The 18,590-nt window shown below is 46.5% G+C and overlaps 1 protein-coding gene across 1 annotated transcript in view; it reads right to left on the reverse strand.

Moving 5' to 3' along the window:
• Positions 1 to 18,590, reverse strand: part of CPQ (carboxypeptidase Q) — a 64,979-nt gene that overhangs the window by 45,583 nt on the left and 806 nt on the right. Inside the window, exons 2-5 of the mRNA XM_061554220.1 lie at positions 15,263 to 15,512; positions 13,294 to 13,495; positions 12,233 to 12,440; positions 8,587 to 8,794 (exon numbers count right to left, since the gene is read on the reverse strand). Of these exons, the coding sequence (XP_061410204.1) occupies positions 8,587 to 8,794; positions 12,233 to 12,440; positions 13,294 to 13,495; positions 15,263 to 15,508 (864 nt within the window). The 5' untranslated portion in view covers positions 15,509 to 15,512. The remainder of the gene's footprint in view (positions 1 to 8,586; positions 8,795 to 12,232; positions 12,441 to 13,293; positions 13,496 to 15,262; positions 15,513 to 18,590) is intronic.

The raw sequence follows: 18,590 nt of genomic DNA on the forward strand, positions 1-18,590 counted from the left end.
TCCCAAGCGAGCCGGCTCAAAGCCATTTCGAACTTGAGCCGGCTCTCAGCACGATTCGGGCTATGTTCAGGATCTCCATGAGCTGAGCCCGAGCCAAGCGACTGAGTGGCTCAAGCCTAAGCTGAGCAGTGTTAAGAAACCCTGCCGAAGTCAAGCCCGTGACTAACACTATGGCGCTGAGAGCCTGGGTTTGAATCTGGGTTCACAAGTATACCGAGCTGATGGTCCACGTCATCACCAATTATTAAACGTTCATAAAATTCACACTAACTTGGTTCATGTTGCTTATTATAAAACTAAACTTTTTTACCAGGTAAGGCCCACTGAGCTATATAGCTTTTTTTAAAAGTGACCTGGCCACAAATGATAGCTCAACGAAGCGGCTTATCACGTGGACATTTTTAGCAGCCAAATACTCTAAATGCATGTTAATTCTAAATGTGGGGAGAAAAACCAGAGGACCTGGAGAAAAATCCACACGACCACGGGGAGAGAGAACATGCAAACTTCAAATACACAGGCGTTAGGGTTGGGATCGAACCCACGACCTCCTGTATACCAGGCGAGGTAGTTAACATCCCGCCAGCTCTGACACTTAACATGTTTGGGATGATTAACATGCGAGCAGCACTCTTTGCACTGTTTTTGCCCCGAGCATGGATAAAGAAGCTTCTTGAAGTCACTTCAGAAGTCAATGCTTTGATGTCATCCACTCGTGCCATTCACTGATATGTGATGATCGCACTGTTGGCTGCAGAGTTCTGAATGGCAAATGTATTCATGTCATGACACGACAGTTGGAATCCCATTTGCGGATTTTATTTTTTCATCTGGGCCATTTTTATTCCCTGGAAGCCATTTAAGGAGCAATACTTCTGCATGGGTTGTTTTCACGGTTGCGCTCTGCAGCTTTCCGAGGGGGAAAAACGTCGGGCACCATGCCGATCAACGTACGGGTAGCAACTCAACTTGCAACACACAGCACAGTATTCGCTCGCTCGCTCTCCAACGGAGGGGAAGGACTCAGCGGCGTGAGGAACTACAGACGAGCAGGAGAGGCAGCCAGGTGGTAAGCCGGCAGCAGAGGTCGCAAACGGGTTTTGATTCCTTACCCGTACCCGGCCGCACCAGGGTCGCAAACGGCTACCCGTACCCGTACCCTACCCGTACCCGGCCGGGTACGGGTAGGGTACGGGTATCGGGTACCTTATTGCGACCTCTGGGATGAAGCCATGTTGCAGGCGCGGGTGGGTTGATTCTAGGAACTTGAATTGTGAGAAGAGACAAGACGTTGGGAAATGAGTGACAAACGGTTACTCACCAGTGACTCACGGTCTACCCATACCAGTAACCGGCCGCACCAGGGTCGCAAACGGGTACCCGTACCCGTACCCGGCCGGGTACGGGTAGCCGGGTATCGGGTATCGGGTACCCGGTTGCGACCTCTGGCCGGCAGGCACCAAGTTCGCCCACCCCACCCCCCAAGCTCTGTGCTCCTCTATATATTAAGTTATTATTGGCCAATTATTGATTGTTTACACGCGTGGGACGGAAACCGGAGCGCGTGTAAGAAGAAAAAAAACGCACGCATGCTGGGGTGGGCGGGGGACAAAATCTCTCTCCCATGCGAATGGAACGGCTGGAGTCCACAGTTTCTGCACCACCGTCTCCTGGCACACAGGTTAATGGCACCTTCCATGCCCACAGGAAGGGCGGAGTTCAACAACATTTGTCCGTCCAATGCGCTAACCCTCGCCAAGAGGGTGCTGGATCACAGGCATGCAGTGGCCACCGTCGACTGGCGAGTGAGTTTCCGTGACAATATTTGGGTGACAATATTTTTTTTAAGTGGACCGAGTTCCTTTGAAGAGCTATGCACAGGGAGGTGTATCTAACACTGAGCACCTGCATTGACAGTGGTGCACAAGCACAATTAAGAACAGACATTCACCACATTCGTGATGAACACTGACCTACAGCAACATATACACAGTGGTCCGACGTTTCAGGCAATTGAACTTCTTCTGGGAAGCAACTCGCATGTGTAGCATGTTAAGAGCTGGACAGATATCTTATACGATAGTTTATGCTCACGCAATTGTCCCATCTGGAAAGGTGGTGCAGTGGTTAGCACAGTGGTTATCACACTACACTCTGAGTCCGGTGACCTGAGTTGGATACCCAGCTATCGATAATTCCCTTCACCAACCCACAGATTCCCGTGATCCAGTGCGTTCAGACAACCGGCATGACCTACATGGCATGGGGAGTCCTTCATTCCACAGTGAATTGACAGAGGGCTGCAATTGCATCATTCTATGGTGATTTTACATGCATATTGTATCTCATTTCATTACTAAAGCAGCAGCAACGGCAAACCCCCTGCCTATTATTGGGCGAGATTAAAACAGTTTTTATAAGACTACCGACATCACTGTGGAAATGGGAGTTAACCGACTGGCACCCAATGGAGTTCAAAGTTATGGGCAATGTCGCGGCGAATCCTCACCGGTGGTGAACACATTGCACTCAAGGGGGTTAAATATCATCGCAGAACAACACAAAACACACGGGGGCGTCTATTGTCGCACGCGTGCACGTTGCGAATAATGGGAAGCAGTGGAGCAACGGTGAGAACGGTGAGCACGATGAGCACAATGAGCTACGAACCTGGTGGCCCCGAGTTCAAGTCCCGCTCACGGCCAACACCCAGGTGATGTTTATCTGAACAGGTCCTGCGCCTCCCCTAGGTCGACTCAGCCTAAAATGAGTACGTGGTGCGGTGTGTAAACATCGCCGCTGGGGAGACAACGGCGGCTGGGTGTGGTGCGAGGTGCTTGATAACAGCAACTGCCTCAACAGTCTGTTATGACTATATGGGGGATCTCTGTCGTTGCAGAGAGGGCATCTTTTACAAACAGCAAACCTCTACGTTGGTTTTGGTGGCAGTCTCTTGCTTTTTACGGAGTCTGGCCTCACAGGCATGCCTGCCCGCGGGGTTTGTCACCTATCCCGGTTTTCCCATAGCTCTTGTGGAGGTAGCCAGAGTAGGAAATGTGTAATTGTTTCCAGTTGTGTAATAATACGCCTAGTGGCACAATGCATCCATGCGTGGTTCTCCCCTCTTCCTGCATTGCGATTTATTCCACAGACGTGCGCTTTCAGATGCGCTTCTGCTGCCGTCTGGAACGCTCTTCCTTCTGATATTAGGAAGCCACTTGGAGCTTATAGCACTTTTAAATAATCAAGATTGAAAACTCATTTCATTAAAATCGCTTTTTTGCCGTTTAGTATGTCGTTCTTCCCCCCGCGCCTCCGGATTACCCCGATTGGCCACGTACTGTGCGAAAGAAAGTTGAACATACCGTGCATTCTAATTTGTACCTCAGGGGGTGGTAATAACTTCACTCGCCTACTCCGATCTCATCACAGGGGGGGTGTGGGAGTAGAGGGCGGAAGGGGGCGGAAGGGAGCGAGGTTGGGTAAAGGGGTGCTCGGGAGGGGCGCCAGTGGGAACGGGGGGCGCGGGGAGCAAGGCCGGCACTCAACAGCGCACGGTTGAGGAAATCGGCAAGCGACAGTGGAATGACAGCTATGCAGACACGGGGGCCCAGGCTGGGAAAGCCAAGGCACATGGCAGGCCCCCCCCACCCCCCCCCCTCGGCTTGCTCAGAAGTGCCTGGAATTTTAAATGAAGCCATCTTTTATGTGACTCTTTACACACGGAGTTTCTCCACTTAAGCAGCTCAGCGGTTCGTCGACGCGTTCATATTCAAGCGAATATGCAATGCTTGTGTACGAAACACACACACACACAATTGCAAATTGTGTTTTTCTTCCCCACCACCGCTATGTTGACGTGCAGCAAAAGTGAGAGGATTGATTTTTTAATGACTTGGGGCAAGAACATCTTCCACAGCCGATTTCAGATGCCTGTATTAGCGAAATGAAATAACGTATTAAACGTGTGTCTAACATTAGATTACACTATCCACGCATGCACATTTGAGCTTCGTGCCCGTGTGTGCATACGTGCGCACGTGCTGTTCAGCGGTCCATCAATTCGTTGCTTAATATCAATCCTCGAGGCTCGTAACAAACCGCGCCCCGAGTCGTGCGTGTAAGAAGCCATTATTTACCATTTAATCTAAACCTATAGATTGACGTGTTTCAGTTACATTTTGGGCTAAAGGTACGACTCAGAATTGTCGCAAATGCAAGGGAACAAACGGCAAATGAGACCAACAGAAAGAGAAAAAAAGAGATCAGACAGAACCGTTTCTGGGATCGAATTGCAGCTCCCAATCACGATTAGCTATTCATCGAACCGGTTAGAAGTGTGTGTTAACCATCAGTTCTAATGCAGACGTCGAGTAGCACGTGTTTATTTGTGCATGGGAGGGGGGGGGGCGATTGGTCAAGTGGGCTTCCACGCGAGCCCATGTTTATACCCGAAAGTAGAAAGGACCACGCATACCGTAGAGATCGTTGGCTCCGCGAGGTTTGAGTTAGCTGACCCTTTATTCCGAACAGCAAAACAGTGATGGACGCAGTCGGCCACAGTTGCGAGTGCGACTAATATGGTGGAACAACTCCACGGCCCAGACACACTTCATTACGCCCCCCAACCCCAGCCGTCGGTACTTTATTTTAAGCGAAAACAAATCGCGGCAGACAGCCCAGACTCGCGCACGCATCTCTGCGTTTGCGTGCGTTTACAAGAGTGCTGTTACTGAAGCATGCTCCAGTGCGCATACTTAACATCGCGTTTGCCTGGGCATGCATATTTGTAGACACAAGAATAATTAGCATGCAAGCATTTACTTTGAGCACATTCCCTTCACTTATGTCGCTTTAAAAATAGCACTATGTAAAAAATGAGACAATCCATGAACAAAAATGCAACTGTGTGAAAGCAAGGACAAGGAGTGAGCCTTTGGGCTCTTGGGCATTATAAAGACAATGATCTAAGAGGCGTGCTTGTGAAATTGGGTGTTGCTCACTGACCTTCGCGAAGCTAAGTTAAAATCCAATGTTCTGGCCGCAACAAGTGAAGTGCGATCACGAGGCTAAGTGTCACGGTCACACGGCCGCCGCTATTGAGCTGCCGAAAATTTTGTGAACTCTTAAACACAGAGCCTTCAAAAGCAATCCATGCTACTAAGTGCACATGACCCATCAGATCAATGGCTTTATTGCAGTCCATTGATTCTTTTTTTTAATACATTTCTCACACCATCGCCAAAAACCTCCAGCCACAGTGGAGGACGAGGTGTAATTTCACGTTTTTTTTCGAATTAAAACATTTGTGATAAGCGCTGCTGTCATGTAAAACATGTTATGACCATTGATAGAACGATGGCTTAAATATTCTCATAATTGAAATTCTTTGCTTGATTTATCACCTTACATTTCCGTGAATAAGAACAGGTTTTTTTTTACCACCTTATTCAATATCTTCTTATTATTCCATGCGTTTGTCCCACACAAGTGGGGTCCGCTGTCCTTCCTAACATTCTCCACGCTGCCCTGTCCTGTGCCATCTCTTTTTCCGCTCCTCGGGCCACCGTGTCCGATCGCACCACATCGCCCCCCCCCCCCCCACCTCTTCTTCCGCCTTCCTCTTGATCTCATTCCTTCCACTTGCATCACTTGCACCTTCTGATCCACGTTATTTCCCTGTTGTCTCTCCACATGACCGAACCACACCAGCCTTTTCTCTCTCATCTTCTCTGCGATTTCTACCACCTTGAGTCTTCCTCTCACTTCTTAATTTCTCACCCCATCCTTCCTTGCTAAACCCAACATCCACCGCAACATCCTCATCTCCTCGACTGCCATAGCTTCCATATAGAGGGCATTAAGCAAGGCTTCCCACAGCTCCATTTGTCACCAGCAGCAGCGAGGGATGCCAGGCGTCACTGATCACCCACAGTTCATTATTTCCTTGACACAACACGAATGTTAGCAACTGCCATTAATTTTCATTTGTCTCTTGAGTTAGACGGGACTGCCCATTAACCCACTTTGTCCTGGACGCGGTTAAAGGTGCAGCCCTACAACTACTCGTCCGTGCCCCTGCTCTCGGAAGGGTTTTCTCAAGAGTCCCTCTAGAGGAGGGGCTTTTGAGCAACATGCGGCTCTTTAAGAACTACAGTGCGGTTCTTGAAATTCGAAACAAAATAGCTCTTCTAGTTATTTTAGGTTGCCGACCTCTGACCCTGGAAGTTCACTTTACCATGGAAGTCCACTTTGCCAAGAAGTTCACTTTACCAATGAAGTTCACTTACCATGGAAGTCCAGTTTACCATGGCAGTTCACTTTACCATGGAAGTCCAGTTTTACATGGAAGTTCACTTACCAATGAAGTTCACTTACCATGGAAGTCCACTTTACCATGGAAGTTCACTTACCATGGAAGTCCAGTTTACCATGGAAGTGCAGTTTGCCATGGCAGTTCACTTTACCATGGAAGTCCAGTTTTACATGGAAGTTCACTTTACCATGGAAGTCCAGTTTTACATGGAAGTTCACTTTACCATGGCAGTCCACTTTACCATGGCTAGGGAACGGCAAACTGCGATTCCGGAGCCACATGCGGCTCATGAAGGAGTTGCTTCGTGACAGTTATTTATGAAGGACCACCGTCTCGTACCCGCGTGCATTGTGGCTCTTGAAATATTGAGATTTATTTGACCGAATTAGAAACATAAATTGCTCTTATGTTGTTTTTGTCCCTGAGCCCCGCTCTAAAAGGGTGTTTCGACCTCACTCGTTCACACTGGCCAGACATCTTTGAAGAGATGGGTGTACCCACACTTTCACCCCACCACGCATGACCTGCCCCAATCGGCTAACTGCGGCGAACCCATTTACACTGGTGGGTGGACAGAGGCGAGAGACTTTAAGAAGCTTTTGTGTCAAAACAAAGGGCACTTCTGATTAGCACAGTTGGCTACGTACGGTGCGAAAGAAGTCCAACATACATACATACGTGAATGTGCATAGGCAATTGCAAGCGGGTTGCCACATCTCAAGCCCCGCGTAAGAACACTGCTGGAATCACGTCACTACGCATTATGCAGCATGCTTTGGCAATCCCTTACGTAAATTAGGGGCAGGCTCGTAATAGCAGGAGCAGTGGCAATCTGACAAATAGTGGCAGTTGCAGTATGGCTGGAATCTAGCTCAGCTGGTAATCCGCAAAGAATTAATCCGACATCGAGATTCGCATCCTGGCTTTGTAAAAAAAAACGAACAGCAGCATCCTGGTGAGCACCGATTGGTGGTAAGTCAACAAAGGCTACCTGATGGGAGAAAAAAAATCAGGGGGTGCCATAATCACATAAATATTGCGCAAGAGCCTCGGAAGCATCAACTGATGTATAATTGCCAACCGTAGCTCATTACAGCATGGAAACCCTTCGACTTGGTGTGGTGGCAGCGGGTTGTAGCAGTGTTAGTACGAAGCAGCGATAGCCCAATCAGCATAAATAGCGAAATTGATGAGTTGAGTCTTGATTTGAAGCTTTCGTGACTGCAGGAATCCATACTCTTTGGTTCTTTGGGTAAAGTCACGTAGGTAGAAATAAAATAAATCACGACGTTTTGATCGCAACACAAGCAATCTTCATCAGGTGGAACAACCACAGCAAGAAAATGCTGAAGCAGGCGAGAGAGCTGCCGTGGCAAGAGGTTACATAGGGAGAGAGAGGGGGGGCTGTAGGGTAGGGGAAGGGGGGGTCTGCGTGAGCGCTAGGGGAAGAGGACGTGAGGCTGGGGGGGGGAAGGGGAAGTTGGCGGGGCTAGAAGTGAGAAGCTGCGTGTGGGGCACGGGGGAAAAAAATAAAATGTGAGAGTAAACCGGCAGGCACGATGGAAACAACCACAACCAGTTAAGGCATTACCTGGTTATGATTGTTCAATTTCTATCCATCTTCTCGGTTGAAGTCATGTCTATGTTTATATATCTGGTTGAGTTGAGTCTGTCGCCAAAAATGTAAAAATGTTGTGCACGACTTGGTGACTAGAGGTCGACCGATTCCCGATGCCGGTGATTCCATGAAATCTGAAGATTCAGGATTATGATTCTATAAGAGAATATACTATTTGCTTACATTGTGTGATTACGACTTTCCCTACTAGTGGCCGTAGGGGTCACATAAACCCCTAAAATACAACATGGAAAAAAACACAATACTTTTAACATATGCGATTCCAATGCATGCATATTGTGAGCTTATGAACTGAGATTGATGAATCGAGGCACAGTTACATGGACATTCGACACATACATGTGGACAAAGAAAATGCGACAAAAGCTTAAACGTGGAGAGATGCGTGCGCACTGCACTGAGACATAGTAAGGAGATCACATTCATTAATTACAGAATGCAAATCAAAGATACCTTATCGACGATTAAACAAAGTAACTGAACTTGGACAGGACACATTGTCCTGCTAACAGTTAAAAATCACGCTGTCGAAGTACGTTACGAAAGAAGTTCAACATACACAGACACACTTACGAATGGCGACGGTGCTGGACCCTTCACGTCCCGCGCACGCACGCACGCACTCACTCACCTGCTCGGGGTACTTGCTGCCCACGATCTCGGCCACCGTGTTGTAGGAGTCGGCGTCGGGCAGCGAGCGAGCCTCCATGGCAAGCGTGACGCGCACCCGCCAGCCGCGCGCCGCCATGCGCGCCATCATCTCGGCGTCCTCCACGGCCACGCACGCCGCCGGGATCTGGGCAACGCCCGCCTCGTACTCCTGGATGCCCGTGTGGGGACTGCCGGGGGGTGGATGGGCCCCGATGGACGATAACGTTGGCATGGTTTGTGAATGAGATGCAGCATTAGCTTTGTCCGTCCGTAACAGTGGGGCATGATTCCATACCTGTCGTAAAGAATATTGAATATGAACAAAATTTTAGCGGAGAGTTTTGTTGCCATTCGAGATTGACCCTCTAGAAAACTGGCCAAATTGATCAAAGGACTACGCAAAAAGCAGCACAAATAATAGGGTTCACAAAATCAGCGCTAAAAGGAAGTCCACGCCTCTCTTCCACCTCCCGATGACGTCATTGCGCAACACCATCTCGCGCGTAACATCATCTCATTGCGTGAACTGAAATTCGATGTTTTTACTGACAATTAAATACTTCCGAGGACAAACGCACGTGGGAAAGCATCACAGCATCCATGCACGTGTGTGATTATTCTCGCGTAACTACTCGCATTTTCCCCGATTGTATTTAAATAGTGCCCAAGGCAGTCTAACATGGGACAAAATATGTGTACGAGACCTGAGTTTAAGTGACCACTTGGAAGTCTTGCGGGGCATCGCATCAACTCGTGTATTAGAAAGTAGCCGCCTTTGGAAGCATTCATCTTGGAACTAATTCTGAGATTCTAGATTTGAAGCTTTCGTGACTGCAAGGATTCATACTCTTATGTTTTTTCGGTAAAGTCACGTAGGTAAAAATTAAAAGTTAATAAAAGTAATAATGGAAATAAAATACAATAATAAATCACAACGTTTCGGAGGCAACACAAGTCTCCGTCATCAGGTGGGACCGTCACAGCTAAAATTACTTTTAATTTTATCTCTTACCTACGTGACTTTACCGAAAAAACCTAAGAGTATAATTCTGAGATCCTAGAACATTACGTTTTAATATTTGCACACTGTGGTGTAAATTTTCCCACGTAACCCTGCTACAGAGAAATGTTCCCGTGGCAGTCAAACTAACATGCTGTTAATTCCCATAGCTAAAATGTAACACAATTAAGTGAAAAAATCAATTCAATAAGGTTTTAATGCTTAATTTGGAGCTTTCGTGACTGCAGGAATTACACTGTGTCAGCCGTGTGTTGCAATCGAAACGTCGTATGCGGTATTTAATTATTTTCTCTTTATACGTGACTTTACCGAAAGAACCAAAGAGTAAGGTTTTAATGGTCCAATCATTATCGAGTGGGCTAACACTATGAACTCACCACGCCTGTGAATCCTTTATAACAGACGTGGTTGCCCGGAATTCAACCCAGGCTGGCTCAGAGGTCTGACCTCTCACCTCAGAATTTGTAACCACTTTCAGAATACAGAACATGGAATACTCATTATCAGCAACAGCAGCAGCCATCGTTATCATCACCAGCAACCAACGGTGCTGTTTGTTTCTGGCCGCTTGGCGTTCTTGGGTCTCCGAGCCTGTGCTCAGCAACTGTGAGATCTTTTCGATTTAAAGCTTTCGTGACTGCAGGGATTCATCTTCTTGGTTCTTTCGGTAAAGTCACGTAGAAGGGAAATAATAAAATAATAAAAATAAAACATAATAAAATAATTATCATGACGTTTCGGCCACAACACAAGCAGCCGTCCTCAGGTGAAGAACAGGTCTGTCGGAAAGACAGACCTGTTCTTCACTTGAGGACGGCTGCTTGCGTTGTCTGTCTTTCCGACAGACCTGTTTTTGACCTGAGGACGGCTGCTTGCGTTGTGGCCGAAATGTCGTGAGAATTATTTTATTATGTTTTATTTTTATTATTTTATTATTTCCCTTCTACGTGACTTTATCGAAAGAACCATGAAGAAAAAAACTGTGACATCGTTTTTTTTTTAAGCCAACGTTGGATGAGGACCATCGCACACCATCGCCAGCTCTCATGGTTCTGGAAAACTCAACTTAATCGTTGCTGTTGACGGCTCCGAGTCTGCGACAGGCACTCCACATTTCTTTACCAGCAGAAGTGGGTAGACTTACCGATGGCATGATAAAGCGTGGTAAAATTACATTCGAAATCATTAACTGTAAGCCAAGAATAGATTATGCCAGTTGGTGAGAGGTTGAAACGGTGACTAAAGTATTATCCAATTACTTAGTAACCACTGCGAGGCAGTGCAGGAGAAATGCTGATGAGTCAAAGTAAATGAAGAAAATAATGCTTCTGTTTTTGCTTTAAAAAAACCCCTGTGCATTCGTACACACTCATCAATATATAAGTAAATGTAAAATTCAAACATTCTAAAACTGGAATGAAAAAAATTACGTATTGATGTTTTAGCAAAATAAAAAAAATAAAACCAAGTCTCAATGCCTGGAGCTTCGCACGATGATTATTATTAATGAACAGAAAACTAAAGATAAATATTTGAGTTTCTTTCAAACAAAAATCTAAAAAACAAAGTTCTGTTCGAGTGCCCATCTCTCAACTGGTATGCGCTCTTGGCTTTAATCGTAATTATTTTCTGTCAGTGTGTCAGCCGTGCGGTCACAAGAATAAACACGCACTTTTCCAGGTCAGAGGTTCAAGAGAAACGCAATTAAACTGTGCACTGCAGACAGCGAATTTAAATTAACTCATCTGGTCACATTTGGCAAAGGAAGTTTGTATAAACTTCCCATTACGGTGACCGAGCTGTAACCTTCAGCTCACTACACATTGAAAACTGTCGTGCATAAATATATATGTAATATAAACAGCTCTTTGATTGGTGGAGACCTACTGCCGGGTACAGAGAAGGGAGGGGCCTAAGGGAAGGGGGTTCAGGGGAGGGGCCTAAGCAAGGGGGAGGGGCCGATAGTTAAGGTGGCTGGCTACCTGGCTGGCTGCCTGGCTACCTCAAGTCACGTGATCTTGTACACAGGTAGGAACAACAGGTTCCACACTGCCCACCAGGGATTATTTGTCTGTCTGTCGTGCATATTTGTCTGTCGTGCACGAATGCGCTGTCCGACCAAGTTCCTACCTGCCCACTCCGAAGGAACGTGTTTAAGTCACAGGTGGTAGAGGCCACAATTTGAGCCCACGATCCCAGCTGTGCCAGCTCAGTGCGCTGATCCCTGGGCACACTTGCGGCACCTCAAAATAAATAATGGCATTCTTGTCTCACAAAACTCTGACCACCATTCCATATCAATTACGCCATTACAAATCAATTGGATGGGGGCGCTATCCGTGAGATATGAAAAATTTAGCAAAATGTGGAACGTATCTGTCATGGGCATTCACCCCCAGTGACGAGACTTACCTCTAGATAGACAACAACCCAGTCAACTACAAACAGCTGCACTCCACATTCCAGCGTGAGTGAAAATAATAAGTAAGATCTCTTTGAGAAGGTGGTCCTTATGAGCCGCCAACAGACACACCACCCACAGTGCCAAGGTGTTGCTTTAACATCCGAGCAGAACCACGATAAAGCACAGGACCCATGGGCAAACCTGTGGATGGAGAATGGCGTGACGGAACGGATGAGCACAGCGACGGCTCCAAACTTGGCCGCCTCGCTGGCCCCTACGCCGCGATACTTGACGGTCTCCCCGTAGCTCACGTAGGGTTCGTTGTAAACGACGATCTTGCCCTTGGCTGCTGTGCCCAGTTTCCGCAGCTCATCAAAGGAGCTCACCACGAGAACATCCGCTGTCGTGCCTGCCGCCACAACAACGGCAAGAGCGCGAGCGTGAGCTTTTGTCGCAGAATACACGGCCGGCAGCCCACGCTCCTCCCAGCGCTGGCGTCTCTACGACAAGTGCAGGTTCATACCGATGACATCTATTGATAGCTGTACGTAATGGAATTGTAGACGATTATTTGCGAACCGATTTAAAATGAATCATGCCTGTCACAGAGAAAACCGCAGTCTAATAAAATAACTGGCGGTTTCCCTCTGCAGTGCAGTCAGTGGAGTTGTACAGCCGTGAGCAGGAAAGGCTCAGTGTGTTCAGATTAAACTGAGTTGTCATTTACCACTGTGAGCCAAATGTCTAAATCAGGGTTCTTCAACTGGTGGTCCACAGGGGGAGGTTTTGTGGTGGACCACTGAGGTATGGCCCACTGAGAGCTATGGCTCGTTGATACATCCTGATAAAAAATAACGAGATTAACGTAAGGTAACAAGAAATGAAAGACCTGGCGACAAAAGGAACAGATTAGTGGTCACACTTACGAAGGTTATGACGTCTCAATGCCACGTGACATCGCGTGGTCTGCCACTACATGCCAGATTCATTGTGTGGCCAACTGTAAATGATAGTTTAAAGAACACTGGCCTCATCTATTCAGAGGATTTGGATGCTGCAACAGTATCATTATTCTCAAAGAGCCATTTACTACCGCTCATGAATGAAGCGCTCCGCATGTATGTATGTATGTTGAACTAGTTTTCCACCGTAAGTATCAAACCGTGCTAATCGGAGGTGCGGGGGAAGGACAAAAGCATCAGCACTTCCATCACCCAGTCGCATGCAAGCAGCGCACACACACACGAAAAAAACATGTCCACCTCCTGGCGGTGTGCCGACGCTCCCGCCGAGTCCCAGGATGGCCAGGCTGTGATTGCGAGGCTCGATCATGGTGGCCGATTCCCGGCCGCGAACCCAGTGCGGGACCTTGGCCGCCTCCGGGTGCACGTTCTCCAGACCGTCGTCCCGCAGTGCGGACAGCATGTACGCGATGGCCTGCTCCAGCGCCTTGGAGCCACTTATCTGTGGAATCGGCATAAACAAGTTGCCATCATCACGACGTAGTGTTTATACCCTCGCCTCCCAGTACACGCCAAGGCACGCTGTGGCATGGGAGCTCCTGATGGCAGCTGACCCTACAAAGCACAAGGAGGATGCAATGCTGAACAGTAGTCTGTCTTTCGGGGGTGTTCAGAATCAGAATATTTATTTATACTGGAGGAATCTGATAGGCTATGAAGCTCTTTTTGAATTTGAAGTGCAGTGGTGGCATCAGCATCTTCCGGGGGTCCACCAGTGGCCCCCACTTCACTTTGTTCCTCCCCATAGAGAACTCGGTCCGCTGTGGCCAGTCCCGCCTATGGTAGTGCGCCTTGGTGTCTAAATCTTTTTTTTTCTGACTTTACGTGAACGAAAAGACACAAATTTGCCCGTTTTCTTATTGAAAATAGGTAAATTTCCAAATATCACTGTCCTGGTTACAAAAGCAAAGTTTGTGGGGAATAATAGCCATTTTTTTTACTTTTGAGGCATAAGCAATGAGGAAATAACACTTACTACCCAGGAACAAAAAAAATTGTTACACAGTGTAATCGGAGGTACACGCCGCATGATTGCGACAAAAGCCAAAAATATCCAGGGACAGGCATGCTGTAACATGTGTTCAGAAATCCAATATCAGCATTGGAAAGAGTTAGTTATCCATTTATTACATTTTTGTCCAAAAAAGCCCAAGGGAACAGTCGTTTCTTTTGTTCTTACCAATGTCGAGCAACACTGGCGTGCGTGTTTATTAAAATACAATCAAGTCTGAAGATGTACAGGAACCACACGCATACAAAGAGACAGCGTCTGTTTTACGGGCCGTAATAACAAATCACAGCTCGAATACACAACCACATGAGACGCAAACTTCAGACTCTGTGATCTCATTGGAGACGAACCGTCTCGTTTTTAATAAACGAGACAGATCGGCGATCCCCTACGCTGTAATTGCACCAGAGTCTTTCATTCTCAGCCGAAGACTTCATTGGGGTTTTTCTGGGCTGCCTGTGACCTGCTTTTGCTGCCACTTGCACTTTCCACTGGCACATTCAAGGCAAGCCAACGCAGAGCTCTCATGGTACACGGGTAGTTCTTCACTGGCTACTTGCCGAGTCGGGCCAAGCAGGGTCAGGGGTGGGGCTGATGACATATTTCATGAGCCTGGCATCATCACACATGAGAAACATTAACACGGCATCCAGCTAGCTTGAGGTGTTGGGTTATCAGTGTATGTTAACTCAAATCGCATCACCGCGTCATCAGCATGCGTCTCGCGACGCATGCTGATGACATCTCTCTACACGGTAGCGATATGTTAACTACCTCGCCTGGTATACAGGAGTTTGTGGGTTTGATCCTGACCCGGACGCTTGCATATGCGGAGTTTGCGTGTTCTCCCCGTGGTCGTGTAGAGTTTTCTCCGGGTTCTCCGGTTTTTCCCTCCACATTTTAAAACATGCGTTTAGAGTATTTGGCCGCTTTAAATTTCCACGCGATAAGCCACTTTGTTGAGCTATTATTTGTGGCCAGGTCGCTTCTGAAAGAGAGCTAATAGCTCAGTGGGCCTTGCCTGGTAAATAAAAAAAATAGTATGTAGGTTTATAGTTTACAATGTGTGTGTGACGTCAGCGGCACGGCTTGGCTTCTGCAGTGGAAAAAAAACCCGCGCCTAGAGCAGCATGGCAACGGTACGGCTAGAATGTGCCTGTTTAAAAGGGGTACACAATACCTTCCACGCACGCTTACCCGATTGCCGATCTTGTCGGTGAAGAGGGCAAGGCGCTCGTAGGAACGATTCTGCGCTGCACCGTGCACGGCCAGGTCGATGATCTGCGATGCGATGCCCGAATGTGCCGCAACGTCCTGCCGCATCCGCTGGACCTTGTGCAGGAGCTCACTGCCGGCTGCAGGGATGCCACGGCCCTCCACGGCCAGACGAGGCCACAGCCCCACGGCCATTGCTGCCACCACCAGCACCACCAGCGATGGCATTATCCTGCAATCAGTCAGTCAATCAGTATGTTGAACTTCTGTCGCACTGTACCTAGCCAACTTTGGTCATCGGAGGTGCGGGGGCAGGGAGCGACAATAAGCTAAACACAAAAAACAGTGCAAACGTATCGAAATGTGCAAGCGTGTGCGTCATCACAACAGGACGGGTGCTACCGGCAGATCTTGTTATCCACACCTATTCCTGTCCAAGCAGTGAGAATATTAGTTGGGTAGATCGAAAGAGTATTGAGGAAGCTCCAGAGCAGGTTATCCATGAAAGGGAAATTATGTGGATGGACACATCCGCAGAGGTTAAAGCTCGATAAAGGAAGTTCTGGAAGTTGGGAAAGAGGCAGAACAAGATTAATATTGCTTCATAGCTTGAGGGGGGGGGGGGGGGGGGGGTGGGTAGCGAGTAGGGTGTATAGTGAAATGAAGAAGCACGCAACAAGATCAGACAACATTGAGGGGAGCTTGAGTCAAAGACCTACTATTGGGCAGAGGAATCAAGAAAATGCGTGGTCACAATTGGATTATTGTAAATTAGATGGATTCTAAATTGCAAGAAAGAGAAAGGCAAAATAGAATTAAGTTAGTGCCTGCATTGATGCTTTCTATGTGAGCCTCTTACCTGCGGATAAATGCAGATCAAATTATTGATTTACTGCCAAACTTCCACGTTTTGTTAAAAAGCCAGATTATGTCACAAAAACTGGGTCACGTTGAAGATGTTTTTGTCAATTCATCTGTTGTCCAAAACATCTGGGCTGGAAGTAGTATCCAGGCGAATACTACTTATTAATATGCAGTAATACATATTTACTATTTGTTTAAAAAGATCATTAGCAACATTTCATGTTCCATTTTAGAGTAATATGGCTTTGGTGCAAGTTTTATTCCAGTTTTAAGAATTACAAGATTCAGAAATACAACTCTTTTGTCGATAACACTGCCTTACAAAGGGGGGGGGGGGGGGTAAATAAAATAGGTGGCGTTTCTGGTAACAGCCCTTTTGCTCTAATATCAAAGAGATTCAGTAATAATTAAGCTGCAAAATGTAAACCAAAAAAAATTACCACTGAGAAATCAAATCCAGCAGTGCCAACCAACGAGCAAGGAAAACACACACGCCGCTTTGACAGAGTGTCTTTGTAGGTTAACCCAAAGACTGCCCACAAGAGGCCCTAATGATACGTGACAAACATGAAGGCGAATTATTTATGTAAGAACTAATTTGTAAAAAAAAAAAATCCTGAAAATAAACACAAGTAAACGATTTGACCGCCGTGACGCACTTTGCTCAATGTGGCCAAGTCAAAGTATATATTTTTTTACAAATTAACAGAGGCATTCAGTTGTCTGCCAACTATGTTTTTCTTACATGTACATGTTGCAGCACTTAGTGCAATCCACAATCCACTGCTGGCTAAAGCCCTGATCCGAACCCCCTTTGGGTAACGGATATTCATTTGACCATACTTCACCACCACCACGCTGGCTTAGTGTGGGAGCACAGAAGAGGGGAGCACAGATGTGCAGTACAACATATTTTTCTGCACTGCCCTCTTGGATAGCTCTGATGCATACTAGTCATGAATCCATAGCACTACGTTTTCCCATGGTGATGTAACGATTGCCTCCACCACGACTGCCTCCAGATATGATTTAGGAATCAATTAATTTTTATCACATTATGCATGTCGTGGCCTCTTGGGTCTGCCGAGCATAACGTCTCGATAGCACTTTCATCAATTAGTTAGGTAGTCTGTGTGCCTTCAACAGAACGAAAGCAAAACTACCCAAGCTCTCTCTCTCCTGAAGAAAGCCCTCTCCTCATGGCTAGCAGAGATCGGGCATTGGCACACAGCTCCTGAATATATCGCCATGAGCAAGAAGAACGTAAATACGGATAGAGACCCACAGAGATGCACAGATATACATTGATAATAATTCATAGAGACCTGTAGAGACACAAAGATACTCAGACACACAGAGATGCATTTGAGAGACAAGCCAGTCGTGCGTTTGTTGTCATGCAACCCAAAAAGTATGGAGAGACCCAAATAGATACAGAGACCCATATCATATCATAAAGTTCAAAGTTCATTTATTAGGTATAGCCCTGTGAGCCATTCGGCTCTTGAATCGGGTGCAACCGCAACAAACAAAAAACGAAAACATGAACAAGAAAACATCTTCAAGTGACTACTGTATGTGCAAACAGAAAATCCAAGAAAAGACAGCAAAATATTGCAGAAAAATCACCGGTACACCAACCCTGTGCAAATATCCCAGTGGGATGTAAGTCAAACAACAACAACCACAAGACAACTTAGATTAAGGCCAGATACATAGAGCCCGATAGACACAGTTACATAGAGACACACAGAGGCAGAGATGGATTAGAGACAAGCAACATTAGTGCGACTGACTGCAAGCCAAACTATGGACCAAACACGAAACCACTCAAGTCTCGTGTCGTTTTGATTATTCCGCAGAGGCGGAATAGGAAAACGACACGAACTCTCCTCTCCCTTAAAGTCTTCTCGACGTGGCCAGTAGACCTTCTAAATTAGCATTTCACTCCCGAACAGTAATATTGCCATCATACGCAAGAAGATAACACTGGTCAACAAAAAAAAAACATTTTTTTCTGGCCTGGACTTTTGCAGCTGTTCTAGACTAATTTCAGGGTGCTGATTCCAAATGTGATCTCAGATTTGCTCTATCACATCTCATTTTTATGCTTCTCGGCATACCCCATTTTCATTGATTTTACCCGAAATTAACTCTGTCACTTATGATTGCAAGTTGTTGCGAGTCAGTGACTGCTTTAGTGTTAAAATGTGGTGCTGTATTTTTAGGATAGTGTGTTTATAATATCATTTTATGTAGATATCCACATTCATTTAATATTTTTCTTCTGCAGTTTTTATTGAAAATGCAATATTTGATATCTCAAAAACCTGATGTGATAGACAAAAACTGATGCCAGATTTGGAATCAGCACCCCAAAATGACCTTATATCCGTTGGAATACCTTATGCCAGAAAAAGTGTGTTGACCAGTGTATAATCGATGA

Source organism: Lethenteron reissneri, chromosome 19, assembly GCF_015708825.2.
Source record: "Lethenteron reissneri isolate LAM-NWPU_2019-01 chromosome 19, ASM1570882v1, whole genome shotgun sequence".
NCBI lineage: Eukaryota > Metazoa > Chordata > Hyperoartia > Petromyzontiformes > Petromyzontidae > Lethenteron > Lethenteron reissneri.